Here is a 25,597-nt window from a genome sequence, read left to right as displayed (position 1 = left end):
AGGCTATCCGCAATGCTTCTCATGGCAAGGCTACTTTCTTGATGTCAGCCGGTGGATAACTTGATCGCAATCGCAGTGTTGGCCCGAGATGTCGCGTCAAAGAGCTCATGCGCGATTCCTGTCTAGCGCGTTGGAGCTCTAGACATGTGCAGGGGTTGGAGACGAGCTAGCTGTTTCGGGAATGGTCAGCGGCTCAGAGCAAGGTTCTAGGCCGCCAGACGTCATGCCCAAACCGCGCTCTTCTACCTGGAATCCCCTCTTCTCAACCCCAAAGTAATAGCGACTGCTGTATCATCATGGCGCTGATACAGACCTCTCTTATCTGGGTCGCCTACGCCGTGGCCGTAGGGATTCTCTTCCTCATCGCGTCCACATTCGTCTACGTCTACCAAAAGCCGCGCGATCGCGCTGCTGCCGTCACCATCGTCTGCATCTTCACCACACTCGCGCTGCTTGCAACCGTCCTGCTCATTCCCGTCGACGTCGCTCTCGTCTCGTCTACCTCGAGATCCAGTCTCGGCCGCAAGAAGGACTGGGCGACGCCTGAGAAGGTCGACAGCATTGTCTACACGCTGCGCATCGTCTACTACACCCTCTACTCGCTCGATGCGATTCTCTGTCTTCTAGTCATCCCTTTTACCTACTTTTGGTACGAGGAATACGATGAGGATGCGGCTGAGCACGGCGAGCAAACCGCTGGCCAGCGCATTGGCGGTGCTCTGAAATGGACTCTCGGCTTCCTCATCTTCGTAGTTGCCATCTTCCTCGTTGGCTTCTTTGTTCCTTTCGCGAAGCAGGCCAAGGATGATAAGCGCCTTGATCTCGACTACTTCAAGCACCTGCTGTCAGAGAACCGTAAGCCCCCATACTCGCCTTGGTAATTTGTCCTGACTCCACCAGATGGCGAACGCGCCCTATCCTTTGGCCTCGGCTTCCTCATCACCGTCGGAACCGTCCTTTTCGTGCTCTACACCGGCGCTGGAATGGCCCTCCTCCCCGTCGCCATGATCAAGTCCGCGCCCTCCGTCTCGGCCCCAACACTCGCCGCAAACACAGCATCCCAGCTAGAAAACAACCGTGAGCGCCAGCGCCAACTCGAAGGCCGCAACGAAGGCAGTGAAAACGGCCTGGACAGCAGAGACAGACGCGAACTAGAAGCCCTCGTCCGCGAAGAGCGCACCCTCATCCGTCGCGAGCGTCTTGCCGCCGAATCTAGCGGCGAAGACCGCCACTGGATCGTCAAGGCATGGATCAAAACTGAAGCCTTCTTCCGGCCCCTTAAGCTCGTCGGCGGCCTCATCCTCATGGTCTTCGCCCTTGTCATCTTCGCCAGCATGCTCATCACCGGTATCGACAAGGCCAAAAACTCCATCTGCGGCGCCCACTGCGGCTACATCCTCGGCCACATCAACATCTTCCAGCCCCTAAACTGGATCCTCGTCAAGTCCGCCAAGGTCTTCCCCATCGACTATGTCCTCTTTCTCCTCCTCGTCTTGTTCTTCTTCTCTGCCTCTGTCGTTGGTGTTGCGACGGCCGGTATCAGATTCCTTTGGATCACCATTTTCAAGATTCGCAAGGGACATACTTCGCCTCAGGCACTGCTCATGGCTACCGTCCTCCTTACGCTCATCACCCTCGCCATCAACTACTCCGTCGCCATGGTCGTCGCTCCCCAATACGCTACCTGGGGCCCGCAAACATACTGCGACATGAAGACCAACTCTCTCGACGAACAACCCGATTGCACTGAGCATAAAGACCTCATCAAGCCCTGCAGCGAACTCGCCACTAACCCCTCGGCGCAGAATGTCTGCACGCCCTCGGTCCTTTCTACCTTTATAAACCGTGTCACAATCAACTTCCCCTTCTTCGGTGTTGTGCTCTTCTGGGCCCAGTTCGCCTTTTTGGGTGTTTACCTTGTTGTTTTCCTGACTACACTGTTCAAGGCGCCATCCCTCGACCAGGAGCAAATCGACCGCGACCTTGAGGAGGAAGAGGAGGAGGGTCTCTTGGCTAGCACTGGGCGTAGATTTGGTGCTGCGTGGAGTGATGTCACTGGTCGCGCCAGGAAGCCTGCGGGCTATGGCGCTACTGACAGAGACGACAGGATTCAGTAGGTGCAGTGTAAGGTGAATCTAGCAAGGTTGAGTGTTAAAATTGTTTGATGGGTTTCGAGAGTAATCAGGGTGGGGTTTGGTATATGTGTTATTGGAACTTTTTCCTTGTTTTGGCTCCAGGTTGCATGCTTTTCAAAGCTTCTTTCTTCTTGTCTCAATTTGTATGATACCTCATTTTTGCGAATCTTTACGCATACTTACGGAATGCACAATCAAGTTTTTAAGTTTTTAGTTTCTTTGGTCTTGCTTTCATAACGTAATGTTCTGATGAGTGGTGTTGCCTAAACATGGTAGGTATGGTACTACTACACTTATGGTCTTGTGTTAGTAGAAAGCGAGGTGACGGCATCTTTGAACCAACCGGCATACGTTGAATCTTGCAATCACCTCGATTAGCTGGCCCCTTGGATGCGTCTTCATATATATGTAGTCTAGCTTCTCCCTCTCCCTCTCCCTCTCTCCCTCCCTCTCTCTCCCTCCCTCTATCCTCCTCTCGGCTACGTATCTCCCGCGCTTCTCTGCTGCTGTTATTCGGCCACCTCAAGCGCAAGTCAGCATGCCTAGTCGTAAGCGCGCCGCGTCGCCCCCGACTGGCGCACCGTCTGCGAAGAAGACGAAAGGATACATTGCTCGTTGTGATGCTGCGGCTCGAGATCAACTTCTACAAGACCGTACTCGGCTTGAGGAGATATAAGATTCTTGACTCTCGTTAACGGAGTCTGCAACTAATAATCGATATCAGCACTAGGCTCAACGCTGTCTAATCTCCTCTTCTCCGCCTTTCCCCTGAGATTAGGAACATGGTTTACAACTATTTTTTGCGATATCATGTTCCACCGCGATAAGTCGTCCTACCTTATGTTTATGTGTAGCAGAGAAAGGTTCTACAACGATGTCGACAAATTCAAGACCGAAGTACTGGAGGTCAAGGACGCTGTCGAAATGGAAGAATCCTGGGATCGAGGCCTGGGTCTGCTCAGTGCATCTCGTCAGCTGCATCATGAGACAACCCTACTGCCTTACAAGCTTGCAACTTTCTACTTCGGAAACAGAAGCCTGCTTGTTCTACGTAAGTTCTTATAGAAGAGATCAATGGCGTAGATCGAGGCACTTGGTAGATTGAAGGTGGACGGCTTCTCTCGGGAATCCTCGACGTGGGAGACAAAGACGGGAACCGGTGCATACTGGGCCGCAGAACTGGGTTGCGAGAACTTCTCGCCTAGCTGTTCTTCAGGTAGTCGATTGAGCTTTGAGCTTCACGAATTGCGATCTCGCAGGTGAGATGGCTTTTCCCAGTAGTCACTGTCTCTACAAAACTAATACAGGACTTATTAATACGGCTGCATCACGATGTGTGTCCACTCCTTCCTTCATACACACACAAGCAAACCTACGACGATCATGCTACTGAAGGTTCCTCTTCATGTTTTTCTTGAAGCTCATAGCAAGAAGCGTGCACGATATACGGGTCATGAACGATCTGACAGCTGTGATATGAGTGGTTTTGCAGATACATCGCAGAGGCATAATACTACTGGATATATTCTAAGACGATACAATATATATGTACCCCTCAAGGTAGGTGCTCACTCTCTGCTATTACTGTATGTGTCTTAGAAAGGCGGACCAACGCGGAGGTGAAGGCGGTCATTTGCCATGACGCGTCCTTGAGGGGACTGACCTGACTTCAAGTTCACGCTCACCTTCGTTACCTAGCAACCAAATCATTTGTCTTTGTTTCCATTTATTCTCAGCGATTACTCTTACACCCTTTGCTACTCATTGGTGCATCGCCTCCAGCTAACACACTTCACGATACTGTCAACGCCTGGATAACGGTTCAGTATGGCGCCTCGAAAGTCCACAGCTTCACTCCCGGTTAGTGCTCTATCTGCGAGGAAAAGCCGCGATGATAGAGCTCGTCGGAGGGATGCCGTTCGCGATCCAGGTCTGCACGACAGGATGTAAGTTTTCCGGTTCGGATTAGACGAGTGAGCAGCGCTAATACGACATCGTAGTACGCAGCTCAACGCTATCAACTCGCCTCTTCTTCGCCTGCCAGCCGAACTGCGAAATCAGATCTTCACCTATGTCTTCAGCGGCGAAGAATACCGTTCCTTGGGCAATGAACGTGGGCCTATCACCTGCCGTATCTCATCGTTTCAACACAATGGTCTCGGTCCCCTACTCGTCTCCCGTCAGCTCTACATCGAAACTGCCATATTGCCGTATAAGCTTGGCACATTTCGTTTCATGTTTGACGATTCTTACTCCGAGAAGGAATGGTCGTGGTACGTGAAGAGGTTTCTTGAAAATAGGTCAACGGCACGGATCAAGGCAATTACTAGCTTGCAAGCTACCGAAGTTTCTTGGGGAGGCCCGCAATGGATTTGGGATATGAATGGGGTAGACTGGGTCAAGGAACTGGGTATTTGGTAGCTTCAAGAGGAAGTTACTCTAAAGGTATGATGAAGCGGCACTGATAACATGAATCGGATCTATTTCTGGACTGTTTGTGTCCGAATTAGAGAACGGCCATATGTCTGAGTCGGTGCAGGTGTAATACGGCGAGGAGAGGGCTCCTCATGACTTGCTTTCTCCTCGAAAGTACTTTTGTATCTGGTGAGACTACAGTACAACCTTCGTTGCTGTCACGACTCAAACACATATGATGACGAACTCTTCCTGTCTTTGCTGTGTATTTCCTACAGGGGTGGCCAAAGTGAATGAAGAGAGTGGCAATGAATGGTGAAACCTGGCAGATGTGAATGACCTGGAGCGGCATCCACTATTCCTTTTATGGATAGCTACCCTAGAGAGTGCGTTATCTATACCACCTGGGTAGCCCGCACTCAACTCATGTACACCTTCCTTCTTCGTATCACCAAATTACTCGTAACGTCGGCCGCACGACCTGACATGGCCTCTAGAAAGCGCTCAGGATCGTCTCCTCCTACCGAAGCCCAGTCCGCGAAGAAACAACGCGCCGACAGGGCGAATCGAAGGGAAGCGGCTCGCGATATTCGCGAACAAGCTCGTCATGATGAGATGTAAGTACCCACCATGCTCTAGTAAGATTAACGACTGATATGTCATCGTAGTACCAAGTCCAACACCGTCAACTCGCCGTTTCTTCGACTGCCAGGTGAAATCAGGAACATGATTTACGCCTACATCTTTACCGACACATTATACATCTTCACAGACTTTCATCTAAATGGCGAAGCACAAGGGAGCGATATCGACTTATACAAATTGTTCGAAGAGAATGACATGAGTCTACTTCTGGACTCTCGTAGGGTTCATAAGGAGACTGCTCTGCTTCCCTACAAGATGAGTATATTTGCTTTCGAATTCGAAGGGGAATGGAGACACTGGGAGTATGTAAGGGAGTTCTTGGAGAGTAGATCGAGAGCACAGATCTTGGCTATGAGGAGACTGGAGATCTTTTACGGCGGAGTTGGGTTGGTAGGTTTTTCACATCGCATGGAGACAAGCAAGTGGTGGTACAAGAGTTTGGGTTGCGTAAAGAGCTAGTTGCCAACCTGGCTAATCATGGTATATCCTGTCGAGGTGGATGTTTGCCCTACAGCAAAGACGGCGGTGGAGATAGCTTTCGACGCATCTTCTGAGCGTTAATATCAGCAAGTCTTGTACATTGGCAGTCAATGCCACACACATGTCACAAACCCTCCCTTTGCATGGCTTGAACATGCATGCGCACAGCATGTTCTTTGCAAACGCTCGGTGGGCGGTGATTCGAATGGCCCCCTTCACGGTACGGTGATGGCGCTCTCCATTGGCCAGCGGTACTTGTTCCTCATGCACCTATCCGCGCACTCAGGGTCTTCACCGTGAACAACATTGCACGCGATGAGGCGCGTGAACGTCGCGCATTGACTCGTTTTGTGTTATTCTTTTCTCGTTCGCGTTCCAAATTTTCGATTCCACTCACCACCACCACTACGGCCATTCGCACTCGCATCACAGTCAACTTCTTCAATCCGCTGCTGTACGATTGTACAGTCATTGTCAGATTCACCGTACCCCTGACAGCACTCACACTTGTTCGAAAGCACTGCGACCATGGCAACACCTATCGTCTCATGGCCGCAGAAGCGCAAGGCTCCGATCTTGAACATGTCACGCTCAACCAAGCGCACCAGGTCTGTCTCCATCTCCGTCAAGGTCACCCATGAAGCGGCACTCCAAGACTTCCTCAGCGACCCGGAAGTTCCTGTTGTACCGAACAATCCGCAAGCTTGTCTCGGTAGTATACCGGAAGAGCTTCTCCTGAAGGTTGTGAAGTACCTGTACCAAGATCGCCGAGCACTTGCAATACTCTGCCGTACAAATCGACGTTGCAAACGAGTTGCAGAAGAGGTCCTTTACAAGAACATAGGGAGGTTATCCTACAACTACGAGAAGGCGCGGTCAGTCGCTAGCAACACTCTCTTAGGCAGCCATGTTCGCAGCTTTGATGCCGCATTCTGTACGAAGATGCCTAGGATATGGCCCAAACAGTACGACCAACAACCAGTTGATGCCAAAAACGCAAGGCAGACATACATCAAGGTCCTTGCCAGTGCCCATAAGATCCAACATTTCGCACTGGAGGAGTGCGATAACTATCACTGGCACGCCAAACGTGACGAGCTTGCGCGTACACTGGGTTGGCTGGAACTATTCAACAATGCTGTCGCGCAGTCCGTCGACGAGCGTGTCAATCAATTTGCTCACCTCAAAAAGCTCACAATCATAGCCAATCTCATCTCTGTCGAGGAGATCTCCTGTGTGTTCCGTCTTCCATCCCTCGAATCACTCTTTCTCCAAGATGTTCACCAGACAACGCCTTTCAAGAATTGGTCGATCCCCACCTCAAGCAGCCCTATACGAGAGTTTGCTCTTCGAAATGCGATGACAGACATCTCGGCCGTCGTACAGATGATCTCTTCAGTGAAGTCTCTTCGCAACTTCATGTACGATCACAGTACCAAGGCCTGGGAACCGTTTGGGGATGAGGACAGTCCAATGACAATCTGGCCTGAGCACTCATGGAAGCTATTGGGCGATGCACTGAGGAAACACCGGGATTCTTTAGAAGAACTGTACGCGTTCAACTATTGCGACAGGGCGCTCTTAGACGTTGTCTATCCCGACGGTCGAGATGTTGGGACTCTAGGCTCTTTCCGAGATTTCTCAAAGCTTGAGTTTTGCGGTATTCCAATGGAAGCCTTCCTCGATACTGCCACTGCCGAGAAAGATTTCTCCTTGTACCTCCCACCACGACTAAAGCGCTGGTACACCCACATTACACCAGGAACCCCCAAGCTCTTGGAGAGGTGTGTCCCGGCGTTAACGTCCTTGAGAGATGTCGTCTGTGCGGGCCAAGATAGGACAGTCCGCGTGGTATTGTTAGGTGGTCTGCCGTTACAGACGCTCGAGCTGTCTCGTGCCTTCGCTGTACTGGAAGAAGCCGGCATCATACTTGAAATCCGCTACGATTACGCCATGATCACACTGAACGACTTGATACAATTGGAGACTCTTCATGATGAGGATGATTCAGACGAAGAGTTAGACGAACACCAGGAGGACGTGGCCGACGGGGCAGAAGGAGGGGATTTGGTGGACGCGATAGAAGAGGACAATGTCGGCGCACAGAACGGACACAGCCCGGCCGCTACTACCGATGGAGAATTAGAAACAGCTGATCACCCTGGAGATGATGTGGAGTAACCCGATCTCCGCAGCTTTCCCCTGCCTTAACGGCACGAACGTTGTCTAGATCCGCGTCACCAGGTGTGGTGGAACGACAATGATCGTGGAAACCTCCAATAGCTCCGCAATTGTGTAGAGTGGGAAACTCACTGATATTTGATTCATACAGGTGAACACTGCTCGTGAAATTCAACGTTTCTGTCAAGGACGATTGTGTGTTGGTGCAGTGGTGAAGGTATACAGGGGCGAGATCCAGGTGTACGTAGCTTTCGGCATGTTGTCAGAACCGTGTTGCCGGTCGGACTTCACAGGAAGCTTTGTCGCGCGAAGGATGATGGCTTTTTCCTGCATCCAATCAATGACGAAGAAGATTAATCGTAGCTTTCTTTGCCCGTGGTCCAGCTTCGCTTGTGCAAGTCTCGATGCACCCTGATGACGTCGGCACTTAGCCTCGCCGTCCCCTCTTTTACGCGATCGATAACCACATCTCCAACGCCATCACCATACTGTTATTACTTGACACCTGATGTTACTTTACACACAAAGCCTTTCGTGAAAGGTTTGCTGCGAAACACAAAGCTACCGTTCTTCGGGCATTGCGCAAATTGCGAAGCACAACTTTTGCTGCAGTCCGAGAGCCGCCTCTTGCGCAGTTGGGTGGCTAACTAGACCCTCCAAAGCTCCAATAGAGCGTGCCTATCGCGGTACTTGGCGAATTTGTTTTTCTAATCACGCTCGAGAATGTGGAGGCCTTCCGCTCGTGAGTAGATGCTTTCCGAGATTTGACGCCGAGCGACACATGCGTAGACTAAGTTCGCACATTCCCGTTCTGTAACCTCCTTCCTCTTATCTTTTTTCTAGAGCCTGGCTGCGAACGGCTCTCGTCCAGGTATTGTACATTGGTCCGCACGCCCAGCTGCCTTGGAGATTCTTGGTCTTCGTTAGCGGGCCGTGGCATGGATATCCGCTCACGGCTCTCGGCCGTTCTCTAACAATTGCGCAAGCACCAAGCCGGCTATGTGTGGCGCACGACATGGATACGGGTCTCGCTGCTTGGCGACAGCAGTCCACTTAAAAAGTGTATCGTTACCTTCCCAAGTGAGTTAAACGGTTGGTAGTCCTGACCTTCCGCAAGGAGTATGGATGCCAAATCTTGCCCAGAGTATGCGGCTGTACCAAGACCGTAACATAGTACTGAATGGTCGTGTGGCGACGCAGTGGTCGATGGCGAAAGATTACAACTTGAGGATAACACATTCGTATATATACCCTTGGAGCTTTAAGGTAATATGCTCATTCCAGCTCAATACTTCTCCTAGCCCGCCAAGATGAAGTTCTCACTCGTTGTGCTAGCACTACCAGTTGCGGTCCAGGCTGCGCACTACTCAAAGTCAGAGTATGCCTCGGGCGCAATTCATCAGAAGTTGATGAAGTTGAAGAGTGTATGACAGACCTTTCCCTGTTCTTCACTCCATTTGCGAGATGATCAATTACTAATGATTTACAGGATCAATGGGAGCATGATGCAGCCGAAGGAAAGCAAGACTCTCGTCAGTGGAAGTCTTGGAAGAGCTGGAACAAGGGATCTTGGGGAGGCGGCAAGGACAAGCGCATTCGCTGCAAGGATGGACTCGCCATCGTCGAGCAAGGCAACGCAAACCAAACGTTCAGGTGTAACAACATGGACCTTTATGATTTTGTCAACCATGCCGACATGGGAGGCCCTGAAGGCCAGGGAAGCTCTTCCTGGGGCTGGACAGCTCGCAACGGTCGTGAGTTTGGTATCGTAGGCCAATTCTCCGGTGCTGCGTTCGTTGAGATTCTCAAGGACGGTCAAATTCAGTACATGGGCCGTCTTCCCGCACAAAGTGTGGGATCGCGATGGCGCGAGATTCGCGTACTGAACGACTATGTCATCATCGGCTCGGAAGCCGTTGGTCACAACGTTCAGATCTTCGACATGAAGAAGCTTCTCACGGTTGACCCAAAGAACCCAAAGACATTTGACCCCAAGACCGATCTTGTTGGCTTGTGGGATGAACTGCCTATTGGCCGCACTCACAATGTGGTTGTTGACTGGGACAACGAGTACATCCTTGCGGTCGGTGCCCAGCCCCGCAACCAGACCTGCAAGGCTGGTCTCCAATATATCGATCTTGCCAACCCTAGCAAGCCGACCTCTCCCGGATGTGCCAGCCAGGATGGATACGTACACGATGCCCAGTGTGTGACATACAACGGCCCTGACCGAAAGTTCCGCGGTCGCAACATCTGCATCGGTTACAACGAAGACACTATGACCGTCTACGACTCCACGAAAAAGAACGGTAACCCTGCATCTGAGGTGATTTCAACTCTCTCCTACCCTGGCGCTACCTACTGCCATCAGGGCTGGTGGACCGAGCGCAACTGGCATCAATACGTTCTCTTGAACGACGAGCTCGATGAGCAAGAAGCCGTCGGTCCCGCTGCGTCCGGCCGCCCTGTCACCCACATTATTGACCTAACCGATCTTCGCAACCCCAAGGCAACTGGCACCTTCTATGCCACAGACAGCAAAGGTATCGACCACAACCTCTACATCGTCGATGGCCTTGCCTACCAGAGCAACTACGGCGCCGGTATCTGGGTACACGACGTCCGCAGCATCAGTAAGGATCCAACCGGCAAGGGTGTCAAGACTGAGGGCTTTTTCGACATCTACCCTGAGGATGACTCCGTCGGCGGCATCGTTCAGTTCGTTGGCACTTGGTCGCACTTCCTGTTCCCCTCCGGATACATCCTGGTCAACACCATTGAACGTGGTGCGTTTACTGTCAAGCTAGCTAGTGGTCGCGGAGCTAAGCGCGGCCCTGGCTTTGGCGGAAAGTCCAAGGGTAACGGCAGGTAAGGATTTTGTAAGTAGTATAGCATACAAAATCGCATTCTGAGGAATATCCTGTTTAATGATTATGAGATTTTGTTGTTCGCATGTAAAGTGTCGTGTATACCGGATGTTGCTGCCACTTCCGAAGCCTATCCGCTTTGATCACCCCTAATTAGGTAAGGGCGCATACAACAAGGGCTCTTTCCTCATCCCACCTTTCCCACACGCTTCTTGTTCTCATTCAGTCTGTATGTCACGTTCTTACACATAAGTTTCCATCACATACACACTAGTCTTAAGCATCGATGCCTCCTGAACAAGTTTAACCTGCTCAGTTCGCTGCGTCAGCCCTGGATTGCCTTACTACACGCGCGAATCACAGCATATCGACCAGTCATCCACAAGCTAACCACAAAACCCAGTGGCTATGCATATCGAGTAGCGAGGGATGTTGCACAAGACACGGTCCCGTCTGACGTCGGTGGGACGGAGAACGCCATGTTGCCTTACCATCATGTCGGAACGCTAGGCCCTTGAGCGTGGGGTGAAGCATGAGTAGCGGTGACTGCGTACGACTGACAATGACTGCAGCTCGCTCACCGGACGGAACCTTCAGACCTGAACGTTTCAGCAAACTCCAGGTCTGACCTCTAGGGAGCCACAACGCTATCAGCTGCCGTATCAGCTGGTGGGCTGGCCATAGACATCACGATGTTGCTATCGTTGAACGATATCCGATACCTCCAGGCAAAAGCAACACGAGCGCCACACGAATGAAACGATGGCAGAAGGCCCTGGTCGGTCAGTGTGGCTTACTGCAGGTCCCCAACATCGTGGCTATGAGTGATCGCGCCCTTGTCGTCGGGGATCGTGTCGTCGATATAGGGCAAAACCATGCTCAGGTGATGGCAAATTGGCCTGATCAGTTACTCATGCTGGATGCTTCGCTGCTACTCATTGCCCATGCGATTCGATCTGTGCGAGGTACTATCCGATGTCGCCTCACGATCTTCAAGTTGGTGAGACCTCATTCTTTTACGGAAGCCGGCACCGAAATTCTCTAAAGACCGCAGGTCTCGGAAAAATCGGAATAGCGGGAAGCAGGCCTGCTCAGCGGGAAAATGCATATGTCTGCGACACGTCCCGGCGCCCCCGGCTGTGGCGGCGAGGATGCATCAATATATACCGGAAGGTTTGTGCACTGATATCTCGCACGGGGTAACAGCATGAGCACTTCCACGTGCGACACCGGTTCGTGGCTGACTTATCCCACAACCACGACGGTCCAGTCACAGCAAACATCACACCGAGTGCGCAGAACCACTTAGGGCGTCGCTATCTGATAAGCAGGGACATTACCAGAGTACCACATCATCAAGGATAACAGCACGGGCAAGTATCACCATGTCAAGTAGCAGGTACGAAGAGTCATTCATTAAGTTTCAGAATTCGACGTTGCTACCATAACGGCAAGTGATAAGAGGCTGGAGATACGACTTTGAACCAGATATCCGCCCAATAACTACTATGCGAAAATAAGAGCGCCACAGAAAACGAGAAACGGGCACAACCCGTTGTAGGCCGCGGAGGCATTACACAAGCGCGACCGGCAGGGTCGATTGCTCGAGTGGGGATACCAAATTGCTTTTTCCAGGATCGTGACGGAAGATAACGTCCAAAACACGGGTCGTCAAGGAAACTTTGACCAAATCAAGAAAACGCCGCTGAAAATATGCGAAAGCGCGTTCAACGCCAAAAGCAATGCGAAAGGATGTCTGGTAGTGATAGCATGTGCGCCGTAAGACCATGACGTCCTTTGTCGAAGAGAAGAAAGCTATGTGACTCAAAGAGAGTTCTCGGTCTTGACAAGCTCGTCAAACGCATCTCGCCACCTGCAAACTTCATCCTTGGAAGGCCGGGGTAGGGGCTTGCGGGCATATCCGCCATATCCAAAATGGGCCATGAGGCCGGCCTTGGTGCCGATGATTCCACCTTGAATAGCAGCCCAATCTCCTCGGGCTACGATCGCCTGAAGTTTACGGGCTTCTGTAAACTTTCCAGCCTCGAATAATTCCACAAGCTTGACACATGTCTTGGGTGCGATGTTGGCCATGCCACCAATGATGCCAGAGCCGCCTCCAATCAATGTTTGCAGTGTGAAGTCAACAGATCCACCCATGCACATGAAGCCAGATCCAGGATCAGAGACAGTGGCTGCTCTAGTTGCTGCTGCAATGCGGTTGAGCTTGCCCGTGTTGCCACAGGTTAACTTGCAGCCGACAATGTTGGGATGTTGAGCTAACTCAATGATGACATCCGAATTGAGATCGAGCCCAGAAACCGCACCAGGGTAGTTGTAGATGAGGATTGGAATGGGCGAAGCAGTGGCTACGTCTTGGAAAAATTCTTTTACGGTGTCCTTCGAAAACAAGCCCTGGTAGTACGCTGGTGGAAGCACCAAAGCATAGTCTCCGCCAGCGGAGGCTGCCTCTTCACAAAGTTCGATACATTCCCGGGTGGACTGAGCCCCACATCCGACGATTACAGGCATGTAACCAAAGCCTGCGTCATCGAGAGCTTTGCGAGTGGTGTTTGTGATGAGGTCGCGTTCCTTGTGAGACAGATGGACAGCCTCGCCATTGGACCCTTGAGTGGTAATGCCGGCAACACCAGCTTTGGCTAAACGAACAGCGTGGCTGGCGATAGTCTCAACGTCTACGCTATCCGTTGTTGGTTCGAAGAACGCTACGGTGGGAACATAAATGCCAGGAACCAAGGATCGGCGAATGCCCATATCGGTAGACTCCATAGAGCTGGTGTCGAAGTTGTTATATTGGCTCATCGTGTAGACGGATTGAACAGGATGATGGAAGTCGGTATCTTGACTGTAGCTGTTTGCAGGGGAAGGTGCGTCGTGGTGTGGTGACATGTTAAGAAGACTTTGGAATGTGGAAGTATAATAGACTTTTATACTAACAAAAGCTTGCAGGGAGAAGCGGGACTTTTGACAAAGAATAAGCGGAACGCAGCAACGACGAACGGAACGAATACGTCAATGGTTGATTGATGTTTGGTAACATCCCGAGGATAGTACAGGTACTTAAGTATTTCCAAACGCCGGACACTTGACCTTGCAATGCGGAGTGTGGGGGTCCAGCTGACGGCGTTGTCAGGAGTGCTAGTGACGGCAGGCAAAGCAAGGTGCGTGAAGTGCATCAGTGAGGGATGAACAGGCATCTTGGTGACGACCAAAGCGGCGGTGACTCCCGTAGCCTGCTCGAGGCGCTGTTCTGCACGTAGCCGATACCAGGCACAGCTGTTTGCGCGTAAGTAGATGGCTTGCGCGTAGCCAATTAACGAGGCGAGGATTGCTGATTGAAGCGGCGTTTGCTTTTTGCTCACGTTGCAGCAAGCGAACAGGGGGTGAGAGGCTGTGAACATCGGATCTTGGCCGGAGGGAAGTGCAAGGGGGGGACGCCTTGTGACGATCTTTTGGGGTCCTGGATGGAAGCTGATAGGGTAATTCCCGCCACAGCTGGCACCATACGAAGGGTTAGCGTACTCAAAAGAGCGTTGATGGATATCGTTCGGGGGTGTTAGTGTGGGGGTGGGGGAATAATGGCCGGTCTATTCGCATCATCTGATTCCGTTCAGCAACCCAGGCCAGTCCTTCTTGCCCTTCCTGAGGTCGCGGTCCCAGTGGGTCTAGCCTTTAGAGTTCGGCGACCACTCAGGACGTGCAGTAAAGCAATGCAAAGGGTAAGAGAAATGAAGGATTCCAGCGGTGGTACAAGACGTGGCAGACAACCAGAAGCAGAAGCCCGTCACAAGGTCATGCAACATCCGCGCAGAGGCAGTCATCGACATCCGACAGCCGCAGGGCCACCAAAACGGACCAAAAATAGCGAACTTGTCAGAGGCATCTCGTGTCTCATCATTACAGGGCCTTGCCAGGATGACGACGCCGATCGCTCGCGATATTCGTACCCCACGCCCATTACTCTTAGTGGCAGGGTCTGGCCATAGCTCAAACCTTGAGGCTCTTCACAATCTTCACACAACATGTTTGCGCAAAGGCGATTGCGTACGAGTCGTGCTGTCGACACAACATCATCTTATTCGTACCGACTAACCCGCACCTGGAAGGTGTTTGCACTGCTGCATGTGCAAGCCAACGACGGAGTTCCACGCGAAAAGCATCAATCGATGCCAGCATGAGCAAAAGCATCGTGGCAAAGTGCCGAACGCCGTTCCGGCAATTGCAGCAGGAAGGAAAGCCCTTAGCAGGTTCCCACTTTGCTTTTGTTTCCACGACTTAGGTTCAAACCCGAGGAAGGAAATGCCTGAGACGCCTCGTTCGTTGTACCTGATCCTCGGTGGATCTATGTCTGATGCCCCCACGCGATGCCGTGGCGGCTCGTTTCGGCACTCAGAAACAGCGAAATTCGCGTCGAATAATTGGACAGATCTCCTTCATTCGGCACACCTTCAATCACTCTTTACATCCAATCATCTTCCGCTCCGTTAACATGTAAGGTGATTCTCCCATGTTTGACTTTTGTGAAATCCACAATCCGGCGGCACGAGGACGAAGAGTTTTACTGGCGGTGCCGTAAGCCGTATGCAGTCACTGCGTAGCCGCATACCTATATGGATCTCTCGACTGCACTATCTATTGCAAAACGAGTGTAATATTCGCGAGATGCACACAGCCTCGTCGCAAAGCAGAGAACCGAGCGTGAGCCGACCATGCAGCCATCAACAACGATGCTATTACCCCACAAATTGGCGATCCTGGAGACCTGTTTCCCCGCCTTCTTACCACCTTCGAACACAGGCCGCACACCTTCAACTTGCCGCTGCACCAGGCCTCTGACTTGCATGATGCCCAGTCTCGGCTGCGATAAAGTCTTGTATGTCTTTCATTGCCTTTTCCTGCACTAAGGCCCTGAAATTATGCACGTAATACTGGGTACAGCCGTCGTGGATGATGCCCAAGGACTGCGAGGTTTAAGCCATCCGCTCATCTTGCAGGGTATACGTCAGTTACGCCCAGTTCCAGCAGTCTCTACGGTCTTGTGATGATCCCCTTGAAGTACCTCATGTAGAGACCGGGGTAACGCTGCAGTCACAGGCATTTTGGGACAGTTCCCAACGGCAATTCCTTGGCTGTGGTTCCTTTTTTCTCCATAGTTAGACGAGTGTAGTTGCACACAGAGGTAAAAAGACCAGGGAAAAGTGGAAGATCCACTCTAACATCAGAGTTCGCCTCAAGCAACTTCGTCCAACAACTCGGCAAAAACGCCGCACCGGAGTTAGTGCTGATGAGGGGTGAGGGGTCAGCCCGCATCATGCGGGTCATATGGCGTTCATTGGGACCACCCTCTCGCCCCTTCCCAGCCTGATGTAGTGAGCAAAGAAGTTTATGGGCTGATCGAGAGCACACTTCGTCAGCAGATGATTTTCTGGGGATGTTTCTAGTACACGTCACCGTGGTATAGTCCACCCCAGACATTTGACATCGGTCATCGCACACTGGAGCAGCAGAAGTAAAACTTAGTCCACCAGGAACTTACACGCCACAAGAAAGTGTGTGGTGGTGGGCATGTCCGAAGCATCACCACATGCGCCGTTGAACTCCGCTCCAGCCTCGGTTAGTTGCGACAAACCAAGAACGATGGGTACGCTTACCGTGCGGTCCACTTTGACTGCAGTTTGTTGATCCTTTGTCGACCGCCGTGGGGGGTGAATTGCTATTCACAGCTCAACAGTAGGAGCTCACCGCATAGCGGCAGTTGCATTCAGAGCTTGTCTGCCGCATCACGCCGTCCGACCTTGACTCGGTCCCTGGAGCCTCAACCGATCTCACCGGGTCGATCGTGTGGGGTGTTTTGCGTGGTCTCACGCACACTTACCTAATCTAGCCATCGAAGTGGGATGCCAAGTATCATCCAAACGCTTCCAACAACCTCAGTCCCGTAGTTAATACCTTCTCGGATGCTTTTGCCTTCTGAACGTTTCACCGCGGCAAGTGATCGGAGTGCTTGAACGGTGAACACAGTGAGTCCATCATTCGCTATCCCACGCGTGACGGTCTTTGAGGTTCCACGAATCGAACAACCCAATCATTCCCGTCTCGTAAAGTACCGATACATGTTGGATGTCATGGCGAAAAACTTAGCATTGTCTTACCCTCACGAAACTCTCAATCGCTGCCTGCCAAAGCACGAAACCCCCACCGTATGCGCGATTTGCGACGACCACCCAGAGTTGTGTGTGGTATCTAAGAGGCATCACATTATCCTTTGCCGAGATGTATGGTTACGAGTATGGCACGAGTCGAACATTCTAGGACCATGATAGGAGGACCATGGTGTGTCATTTCTCCATGCCCAGAGGTTGAGGCTCGAAGGCTTTCGATGACTTGCATACAAGCAAAGACGGCAGTGCTCATCAGGCATGGTGATCAAGACTGTCGTTCGTGGCACAGATCTGCACTGCCCCTCAAGCGAGGAAGGGATCTCGAACCTAAACAGGACTTCGTTGAGATACGTCATATAGAAGCCATCAGTAACATCGCGTGTGCGGCGTGTGGGCGCACAGTGCGCTAAAGTCCGAAGTTCGCGATGCATATTCTCAACAAGATGCACGTTGTTAGTTCGTCGTGGGAACGCTTGGCTGGTTCCGCGGCCACGGGGGTAGACTCAAGCTCACATCCAAGTCTTCAGTTCTGCTTGGGAGAAACTCTAGGGGACTGGATACCTCCACCACTACAGCCCCAAGTCTCTAGGCAGCAGAACTTCTAGTAACAAGAAGCTGGCTTCTAGTGCGTCGGCAATGGACCCATAATTCGCTTCCCAAGGCAGCAACTACAGCACATTTGGTCGAAAAGCCCATCTCTATTCTACATCCCCAGCAACCCAAACTCCTCAACCCCCGCCTAACAATTCGTTACGGCGACTTACCGCACCAAGAAATTTGGTGCGATATTCCCGCACCCAGGCTCCTCTAACAAGCGATTTCCCCCGAGTATCCCGCTTAGCCCAAGACCGCTATAGACAAGGTCACATCTCGCGATCGCATGCCGCTTTTCTCAAGATACCCTTTCTACTTCCAAACATGACATAACTTACCCTGTCGGTCCGGGAACCTGCTAGATGTTCCACCAATTCGCAATATCCCACCAATACGCTCGTCTCGGAACCTTAACCGAAACGCATGGTTCCGCAATTTGCTCGCTTGTCCATGTTGAATCCTTTAGCAACGATCCCAGTTCCCTTTACGCAAATCGTGGGGTAGCACACCACCATATCTCGCTTCATATTGTACGAACTGTCCACCGAATCCTGACGTACTGACTCTGCAGGGGGGCGTTCGTGTTCCTGCGGCGTTTGGGGCAGCTGGGTAAGATTTACTCGATCGGAGTTGAAGATCTGCATGGCGCTGAGGCTGTTTCTCCGATGTTCTCCGGTTGTTGGGTCTACGGTTGTAGGCATGGTATTGCGGTGCTGTCGTGGTGGTGGACATGCCCTACGAAAAGTTGACGCATCTAATGTTTTAAATTTACTAGATACGCAACTCTTCTACCATCTCAAGACACGATAATTTTGTTCGAAGCTTGTAGGTATTTGCAGCGTTATCTAATATACCAAGCTTCGTTCTTATCGTGTCCAGCTACTAGTTCCTACACATGCGGCATGGACGTTGGCTCTCGTAAACACATATTTTAAAGATTCCCACTACAGCCAGTATATTTCACGTCTTCCTAACCCGCGAATGAAGACGGGGTCCACCGAACGTACGGTACAGCGTAACAGCGTATATCTCCCTTAATACCTAGTAATGAGCATATATCAACCCCGCTGCCTCGTGTATACTTCAGGTCAGCTCGCCGCGACCACATAGCTCAATTGCAGTAATCGTAACACATAACCCAGCACGGAATGACATGATAGCGATAATCCGGAGCAGGACATGCTCCCTGCAAGGTTACCACTAGACATCTTGTAAAACCGAATAGGCAACAACACAGCACTAGGAGATGACATTCAAAGCCGTTTCAGGCTTTATGAGCTCTAGAGCCACTCACATGCTCTTCAATGGAATATTCTTTCTCCTAAAGAAGGGAATGTAAACACGATCTTTCTAAAAGAAAACCGCGTGTCACCTCTCATGAGCAGAAACATATTCAGACTCACCGTTGCAATCGCGCGAATGAACCAAGAGTAGAACAATAAGTAGTACCATATTCCACTGATCGCTATTCGCAACGCTCACCGCACCTTCATCTTCTTCACCACAGCTATAGCCTTTAAGATCGCCACTAAAACCAACATCCCCACAACTTCATCGCCGATGCAAGTACAAGGAAACACAAGAACCCTGGGTACCCTAGCCGGGGAAGCGGTTATGCCTGCACCCACATGCACGGACAATCGTTCTTTGCCAAAGTCATGGAAAGCAATCTCTTCCTAGTCCCACAGTATTATGGAAAGTCGCGCGAACACAGCCCGGCACTGTGTATCCGAACGGGCCCCATGCTGAAGTGCAGATCAACATGCTACTACCAACATCGTGCGCAACGTGCGCAGCCTCGTGATGAAGATGGTACTACTGACTGCAACGTGCGCTCCCAAGACTACGCGTCTCCGCGACGACTGTTTACTCTTGAACGCGCGGATGGCGGGTGGGTATGACGACAGATGAAGATGGAAGTTGCGGATGCGTAGTCGTCATGCTGTGATGCAATACGTGGGTAATGCCGAGATGAGACCGCAAAGTGTGCAGATCGTGGTTTGCAGGGCACTATGACAAGGGGGTAGACTGACATTATTCTGTAGTGGGGCTAGGAGTGTGGTAACGGTTGATGATATTTAGCTGTAAGGCAGTTTGTGTGGTGAGATGTGAGGTTCTAGCAATGGCACCGAGAGATTTGTGATGAGGTTATTTTTGAAAGGACATGTTTAGAGGCAGGGAATTGACGGTGAGGAAAGGACAATTTGTCCTTTTGTCCAGATCTATATACATCTGCTCATGAGTAGAACTATTCATCAATCGTCATCTCCGCCTTCCCACACAACCCTCTCTAACACGTGGCGTTCCCAGTCTGTGTCAACAGCCCCAAATGCCACGGCAGCGCGTTGTAAGACGCGCTCGCACTCGGATCAATCCCCTGATACAAGAACTTCATACCACATGGCTTGATCGTCAGCGTCTGGTCAACCTGGCTCCTAACAATCTCCCCGTGACTGATACTATCCGACCATCTTCCATTGGGGAAAACCACATTCTCCTCACCCATGAACGGGTTCTGCTGCGTAGCAGCAAGCGGCGTCCAACTACCCGCCAGCGAAGTCGATGTCCATGAGCGGAAGTAGCGGAGACCACCTGGTGAATCTCCGGCACCGATGCATTCTACGAGTAAGAGGTAGGTATTGTTGTTCACGCGGTATACGTTTGACGCTTCGAAGAGATCGTTTTTGTTGGGTTCCGAGAGTGCGATGACGGGCTCGCTCATGCCAGCGGGGAATTGGGAGAGCGGTGTTTGGCTACGATAGAGACGGCCGTTATCGTCGTGGGAGAAGAGATAGCAGTTGGCGTCGTCGCACACGACCCACATGTCGACCCAGTAGCCTTGCTGTGGGGTCAAGAGACCCTCTGCAATAAGTGCGGGGGTGCCGTTGGGGTAGAAGACTTCGGGGGCGGTCCAGCCTGCAGGGTTGGAGATGTCGGGGTTGGTGCTGTAAGCTGCATTGCCGTTTTGGTAGATGAGGTACCAGAGTTTCTGAGGGGCGAAGTAGACTGTGAGGCTGTTAGTAGAGCGCTCGATTATCTTTTCCTGTCCTAAGATATAAGGATGTGGAGAAGGGCTTTACTTACAAACTTCTGGTGCAGCCCTGTAGCCTGTGCCTATGGCGCTCTGGTCGAGATAATAGAAGGGCGCTGATTGAGCCTTATCAAAGTCGGTGAAGTTGAAGTACACAAGGTTGTAGCCTTCTTCTTTCGCTGTGCTCGCAAACACGTGGTATACGCCCTCGTACTCGATGATGGAAGGATCTTTAATACCGGCAATGTTTCGACCATCGTTCTTAGGTGAGACTAGGATGGCACTAGATGTCCAGCTGAAGGAGCTAGGAAGGCCTCCATTCTGTCTGGCAACCAGAGAGGAGAAAGAACGATGAGGGAGGTTGCGAGCCAATGCAGTGGCTACAAAAGCAGCGCCGGCGAGGAGGAACGAACGCATTGCGACGGTAAGTGCTTGACAACGATAACCATCATGTTAACGCTGGACCTACTGTTCTTTTATAGCTGTTTGTTTCACCTGCTTCCACCAAGGCCGAGGTTTGGAGCCGAAAGCTGGGGAAATCCTCGTCGACCAGGGTACATAGTGAAGGCAATCTATCTGGGGTAACGGCCATCCTGGTTTTTCCGTCTATTTTTCCTCGTCCATACGTTCGTGCCTGCATGTGATAGGCACTAGCATCTGTATCAGGCTGTTTGTCTAAGGTTTGTATATGAACGAATAGATCGTCCATATCTTTCTCGTCCCGTCCCGTCGAAGTTCGTCATTCTATACCCCGGTGGTAGAAGGGCGTGGCGGCGATATTTTTGCTGCTTGCATTTGTCGACTCGAAGGCTGCGATCATCGTGTACCATAGAGTCGCCTGCAAAATCTTGAGCCACCGGGTCGATCATGGCATCGGGGGACCAGGTAAGTTTTGGGCCACCGTCCGATCACGTGGCTTAATGAGCCGTTGTTCATCCGGTGGTTAACAGTAGCTTGTCGACGTTGGGCGATAATAATCCCGCCTACCAGTATACAACTCCAAGGAAGAGCGCGAAAGCCCAGGCGATAGTGCGAGCTAAAAGCGTTGAACTTTTCCTCGTGAGCGAAGCTGGCAGGAGGCACCGTCAAAGCTTCATGCCGCTTGGAGGCGCGGGGAGACACGATGCCTATTCCGTCGCGAACGCATCATCGTGTCCTTTCCACCTATGTCTATGTCCCTCTGTCTTTCTCTCGCGATGACGCTTTCGTGTTAAATACTTTTGCGATGCATATCGTCTCACTTTCAAATTTTCCGATGAAGCCCTGAAGACGTAGAAGGGTCTCAGTAGCAGCGAGATTTAGCAACGAAGCAGAACGCGTTATCTTCTGTAAACATCTAGAAGAAGAAACAACAAGAGACTGCATACTTCCAGGTGTTATTTTTGCAAGAGTCTCCATATATGAATGCTGAGGACAGGACCATACCTCAACACTCTCTACCATGTCGGCCGAAGTAACCATTTCGCTAGACCAGAGTTGCGATGTCGCGATTCTATTATCGGTACGCGACATGGCTGTCAGTGACCCGGACGCTGGCTCAGGTTATGACCGCGATGCCATTGTAGCAAGTATCACCCGATACTATCAGCTTCTCTCCAAGATGGTAGCGATCAAACCGAAGGATATCGCCTACGCTCGTGAAGGCGGGCGCTCTGATGATGAGATTCCCATTTCGAAACTGCGTCGCTTGGGCTTCAATGACCGAGTGATTGACTTTGTCCGGCACGTGCCGTTTTCACACAGCAGCGACAGGCCAGTGTTTCCCTTCACGACGACACTAAATTACTACCCCAATCTTTTCTGCTACCCCGAGGAAAGCTACAAGCTTGAAGATCCTGCCATGACGGAAATGTGGCCGCTTCCAGAACGGCGGATTCCAAATAGTGTTATTCCACTATCCCATGCTATCGAAGCAGCCGGTCTGGAGACCTGGTGGATGCTGGATACGAATAATGGTAAGTTTGACGCACAACCGAAAAGTGTGTTCGGTGTAGTCCGCAGCTTTCTTGTTTCTGATTCGATTATTCATCGTAGGCGAGCTTACTCCTCATGGCCCGTTCAATACATGGCCGCATGATCCAAAGCGGCCGCGGGAAGCATCAGAAGACGAGGAATGGCGTTCATCTCCCCCCGTGCCCGCGACCGCTTATTTCGACAGCCTACGTGAGGACCTGATATCGCTCAGAATGATACCGGTTCCGGGAGGTCCCTGTTCGATTTGTTGGGAGATTTGGAGATGCCCCCCAACAGATAGCACGAACCGACACGACGTTAACTTTTTAACGTGGGCAAATGTGAGTTCGTGATAATCCAGTACTTCCATGTGTTGCAGAGTGAACAGATACCAAACACACCATTTTTGGTCAATCGCAAATCTCAACAGGAAAAAACTAACATGAACAGGAAGCCAAGGAGATCTATCGTCGGTGCCATTGGCCAGATCTGCGTTACTTCCAGCGGGCAAAGTGCCGAAGGCTCCTAATTGATCTTCTGAAAGATTTCAATCTGTACGAATCGGAGGGAAAAGCGATGCCGCCTCGCCCTTCAACCTCTACAGATACCGAAAAAAGAACGGCTACACTACAAAATCCGGAACCAGAGAGTGATCGTAGCGCACCATGGGGAGTAGGAAACATAGAGCTACAGACTAACCAAGAAGGAGGGTTTGTTAATACTACATTTGACATATAGTTTAGTGTACACAATGTTAATATAGTATCTGTACGCTATTGTTACCTTGAACATGACTTTTGAATTAACATTCTGTACACCACCACATCGCACCTTTTCAAGTCGACACACATAACGCGCAGCGTTGGGACAGGCTTAACTTCCATCCCTTCGTAATACATGTAGTCCTCGATAGCAATGGAAACACCCTCCATACCCAACAATCTCCTCGAAGCGGACAAGATTAATGCAGAGGAAAATATGATATGCCCCAACATCTTCTAACTACACTGCATACACGTCAAAGCTCCAAGTAAACGTCGAGCAAAGCAAGCAAGCTGAGCGCCATGGAACGGTGGGACGGAATAATCCGCGACACAGACAAAGAAAAGACAAGGGCTGGAAGACCATTCATGTATTCATTTTGGCCGTTCGCGCATGTAAGCCAAAAGGGCGAACATGTTACCCACATACACTGAATACAAGCGAAAGCCAGATAACTAGTTGAACGAACTCTAGAGAACAAGTAATCACAAATGCCGTCGGGTATATATATATATATACGTTGTCATCAAAGTCCCTTCTCTCCTCTCCACTCCACCCCAAAAGAGAGAAAGAAAAGAAAAGAAAAGAACAAAAACACCAACCCCAAAACTCGGCTTCTTCCATACTCCCACCTAACTAAACACCTCCTCCAATCCATGTGTCATGAAAAAAGCAACACCTAACTTTCAGCTTTCATAGTCCCACAAAGACTACAGGTCCACCACTGCCGTTCCATAAACGTCCCGCACTCGAGACAATTCCAGCCCAACCGTCCCCTTGCCGGTTCAAACGGCGTAGTAGCATCCGGACCTCTCAAGTCCCTCTGCGGTGGTGGTCGTGGTAAACTCGGCACACTCCCACCCATGTGCGAGGACGCAAAGCGACGGTTCTCGGGAATGGGCTGCGGTGGTTGTTCCAAGCCGCAGGCTTCGCAGGCGAGGAATTCGAGGGGGTTGTGTAAAGTGCATTGGGGACAGGCCCATGTGTTTGGTGGCAAGTTTATAGTTGTGGGTGGCTGAGGGGTGGTTGGCTGAGAATGGGGGTTGTTGGATGTGAAGAGGAGCGAGGGGGGATGTGCGTGGCGGGGTAGGTGGGAGCTTTTTATCTCGCAATTGCTGTTCTTCGTGTTGCGAGATGAGGCGTGAGTTTGGAGAGAAAGACGTCCTTGATGATGATGGTAGTTGTGGTTGTTGGGTCACTAGTCGAGACAGGGGTTGGCCCTGTGAAGGATGCGAAGTGCTTCGCGTGGGATATGGTTGGCCAGTCATTGATGTCGTTGATGTTGTCGAAGGGGTGAAGGAAAGGCCGGCTTCTTTCGACCAAGCTAACCCCGCGGATGATGACGACGACGACGGACTTTGTGTGCCGGAAGGAAGGTCGCGATCGAAAGACAATCCATTCTGGGGATCCCAAGCTAGGCCACCGTTCCCCGTCGGCGCACCTAACCTCTGCATCTCCTCATCATACATGAGATCTTGTAGCGCTTGAGCGATCGCCCAATCATTAGCATCGTCTTGTTCTGCCGTGGTTCGGAACCCATCCTGCTCTTGCTGGTCGACGAGTCTTCCCGCACTCGCGCTCCCACTCGCGCATCCATCCGTAATGCTATTTCGACGTGATGCCGCATCAGCGATAACCTTGCGCATGTCGACGCCACGCTGTACAGGTCGTGCTCCACCTAAGCGATGTCCTCCTGTGTTAGGGGTGGTCGTGGCATTGCGCTTTTCGGCGGCAATTCTGGCCTGGCGGCGCATCTCATCAAGCGGTATGCGCCTTCCGCCTAGTTTCTGACCTTGGCTGAGGAAGCCTTCGCCAGTGTATCCCTTCATGAGAAGCGATTGGTGTTCATCCCTGAGTTCATTCCAGAGATTGTTGAAGTCGGCGTTGTGGGGTCCGAAGATTATGTGGGATAGTTCATGGAGTAGTGTGTCTGTGATTTGCTCCATTGAAAGAAATTGCCTAGAGTCATGGTGGTATCTCAAACGGATTAGGATCCTCTCTGTGCGGTTGATGTTGAGACCTTTGCGGGGTTAGCAGGATGGACTGTACCGCGACGCAGTGCAATCTTCTTACCCAGTAATTGAGGCTCGTCGGGCAGGAATTCAGCTAGTGTTCCTACTTTCCAACCGCGCTTTCGCATCATCGGTTTGACCATGGAAGCAGCCTTGCGGAGCATGTGTAGTGCCTCGGCCTGATTAGGCAGATGTTTTAGATGCTCATAGGCATCGAAATGCGCGTCGATCTCCTTCATGGTTGAGTTGGGCTTTGTGGATTCAAAAGTGTATATATGGTAGACTGCCTCTTGATGATGTAGAGAATGGTACGTTCAAATAACCACAAACGCACTGACGG

At 51.3% G+C, this 25,597-nt stretch overlaps 9 protein-coding genes across 9 annotated transcripts; 6 read left to right on the top strand and 3 right to left on the bottom strand.

Annotated features, from left to right (window-relative positions):
- Positions 1-296: 296 nt before the first annotated feature.
- ALTATR162_LOCUS7796 (uncharacterized protein) lies at positions 297-2,117 on the top strand (the record flags this gene model as incomplete). The annotated part of the gene is made up of 2 exons (XM_043315425.1): positions 297-855; positions 901-2,117. The coding sequence occupies 2 exons, from the start codon at positions 297-299 to the stop codon at positions 2,115-2,117; spliced, it is 1,776 nt and encodes a 591-aa protein (XP_043171360.1).
- A 1,845-nt stretch (positions 2,118-3,962) lies between these two features.
- Positions 3,963-4,556, top strand: ALTATR162_LOCUS7795 (uncharacterized protein; the record flags this gene model as incomplete). Its single annotated transcript, XM_043315424.1, has 2 exons — positions 3,963-4,081; positions 4,136-4,556. 2 exons carry the CDS (start codon positions 3,963-3,965, stop codon positions 4,554-4,556), a joined length of 540 nt encoding a protein of 179 aa, XP_043171359.1.
- A 480-nt stretch (positions 4,557-5,036) lies between these two features.
- ALTATR162_LOCUS7794 (uncharacterized protein) lies at positions 5,037-5,654 on the top strand (the record flags this gene model as incomplete). The annotated part of the gene is made up of 2 exons (XM_043315423.1): positions 5,037-5,167; positions 5,219-5,654. The coding sequence occupies 2 exons, from the start codon at positions 5,037-5,039 to the stop codon at positions 5,652-5,654; spliced, it is 567 nt and encodes a 188-aa protein (XP_043171358.1).
- Positions 5,655-6,203: 549 nt separating this feature from the next.
- Positions 6,204-7,856, top strand: ALTATR162_LOCUS7793 (uncharacterized protein; the record flags this gene model as incomplete). The annotated part of the gene is made up of 1 exon (XM_043315422.1): positions 6,204-7,856. One exon carries the CDS (start codon positions 6,204-6,206, stop codon positions 7,854-7,856), a length of 1,653 nt encoding a protein of 550 aa, XP_043171357.1.
- Positions 7,857-9,166: 1,310 nt separating this feature from the next.
- ALTATR162_LOCUS7792 (uncharacterized protein) lies at positions 9,167-10,728 on the top strand (the record flags this gene model as incomplete). The annotated part of the gene is made up of 2 exons (XM_043315421.1): positions 9,167-9,280; positions 9,346-10,728. 2 exons carry the CDS (start codon positions 9,167-9,169, stop codon positions 10,726-10,728), a joined length of 1,497 nt encoding a protein of 498 aa, XP_043171356.1.
- A 1,819-nt stretch (positions 10,729-12,547) lies between these two features.
- ALTATR162_LOCUS7791 (uncharacterized protein) lies at positions 12,548-13,633 on the bottom strand (the record flags this gene model as incomplete). The annotated part of the gene is made up of 1 exon (XM_043315420.1): positions 12,548-13,633. One exon carries the CDS (start codon positions 13,631-13,633, stop codon positions 12,548-12,550), a length of 1,086 nt encoding a protein of 361 aa, XP_043171355.1.
- Positions 13,634-19,789: 6,156 nt separating this feature from the next.
- ALTATR162_LOCUS7790 (uncharacterized protein) lies at positions 19,790-20,947 on the bottom strand (the record flags this gene model as incomplete). Its single annotated transcript, XM_043315419.1, has 2 exons — positions 19,790-20,505; positions 20,584-20,947. 2 exons carry the CDS (start codon positions 20,945-20,947, stop codon positions 19,790-19,792), a joined length of 1,080 nt encoding a protein of 359 aa, XP_043171354.1.
- A 1,024-nt stretch (positions 20,948-21,971) lies between these two features.
- Positions 21,972-22,607, top strand: ALTATR162_LOCUS7789 (uncharacterized protein; the record flags this gene model as incomplete). The annotated part of the gene is made up of 1 exon (XM_043315418.1): positions 21,972-22,607. The coding sequence occupies one exon, from the start codon at positions 21,972-21,974 to the stop codon at positions 22,605-22,607; it is 636 nt and encodes a 211-aa protein (XP_043171353.1).
- A 1,423-nt stretch (positions 22,608-24,030) lies between these two features.
- Positions 24,031-25,496, bottom strand: ALTATR162_LOCUS7788 (uncharacterized protein; the record flags this gene model as incomplete). The annotated part of the gene is made up of 2 exons (XM_043315417.1): positions 24,031-25,265; positions 25,319-25,496. 2 exons carry the CDS (start codon positions 25,494-25,496, stop codon positions 24,031-24,033), a joined length of 1,413 nt encoding a protein of 470 aa, XP_043171352.1.
- Between the last annotated feature and the right edge of the window lie 101 nt (positions 25,497-25,597).

Source organism: Alternaria atra (genome assembly GCF_907166805.1).
Source record: "Alternaria atra isolate CS162 genome assembly, contig: 28, whole genome shotgun sequence".
In the NCBI taxonomy this organism is placed as follows: Eukaryota; Fungi; Ascomycota; class Dothideomycetes; order Pleosporales; family Pleosporaceae; genus Alternaria; species Alternaria atra.
The sequence above is the reverse complement of the archived record's forward strand: the minus strand, read 5'-3'. Positions and strand labels throughout refer to the sequence as shown.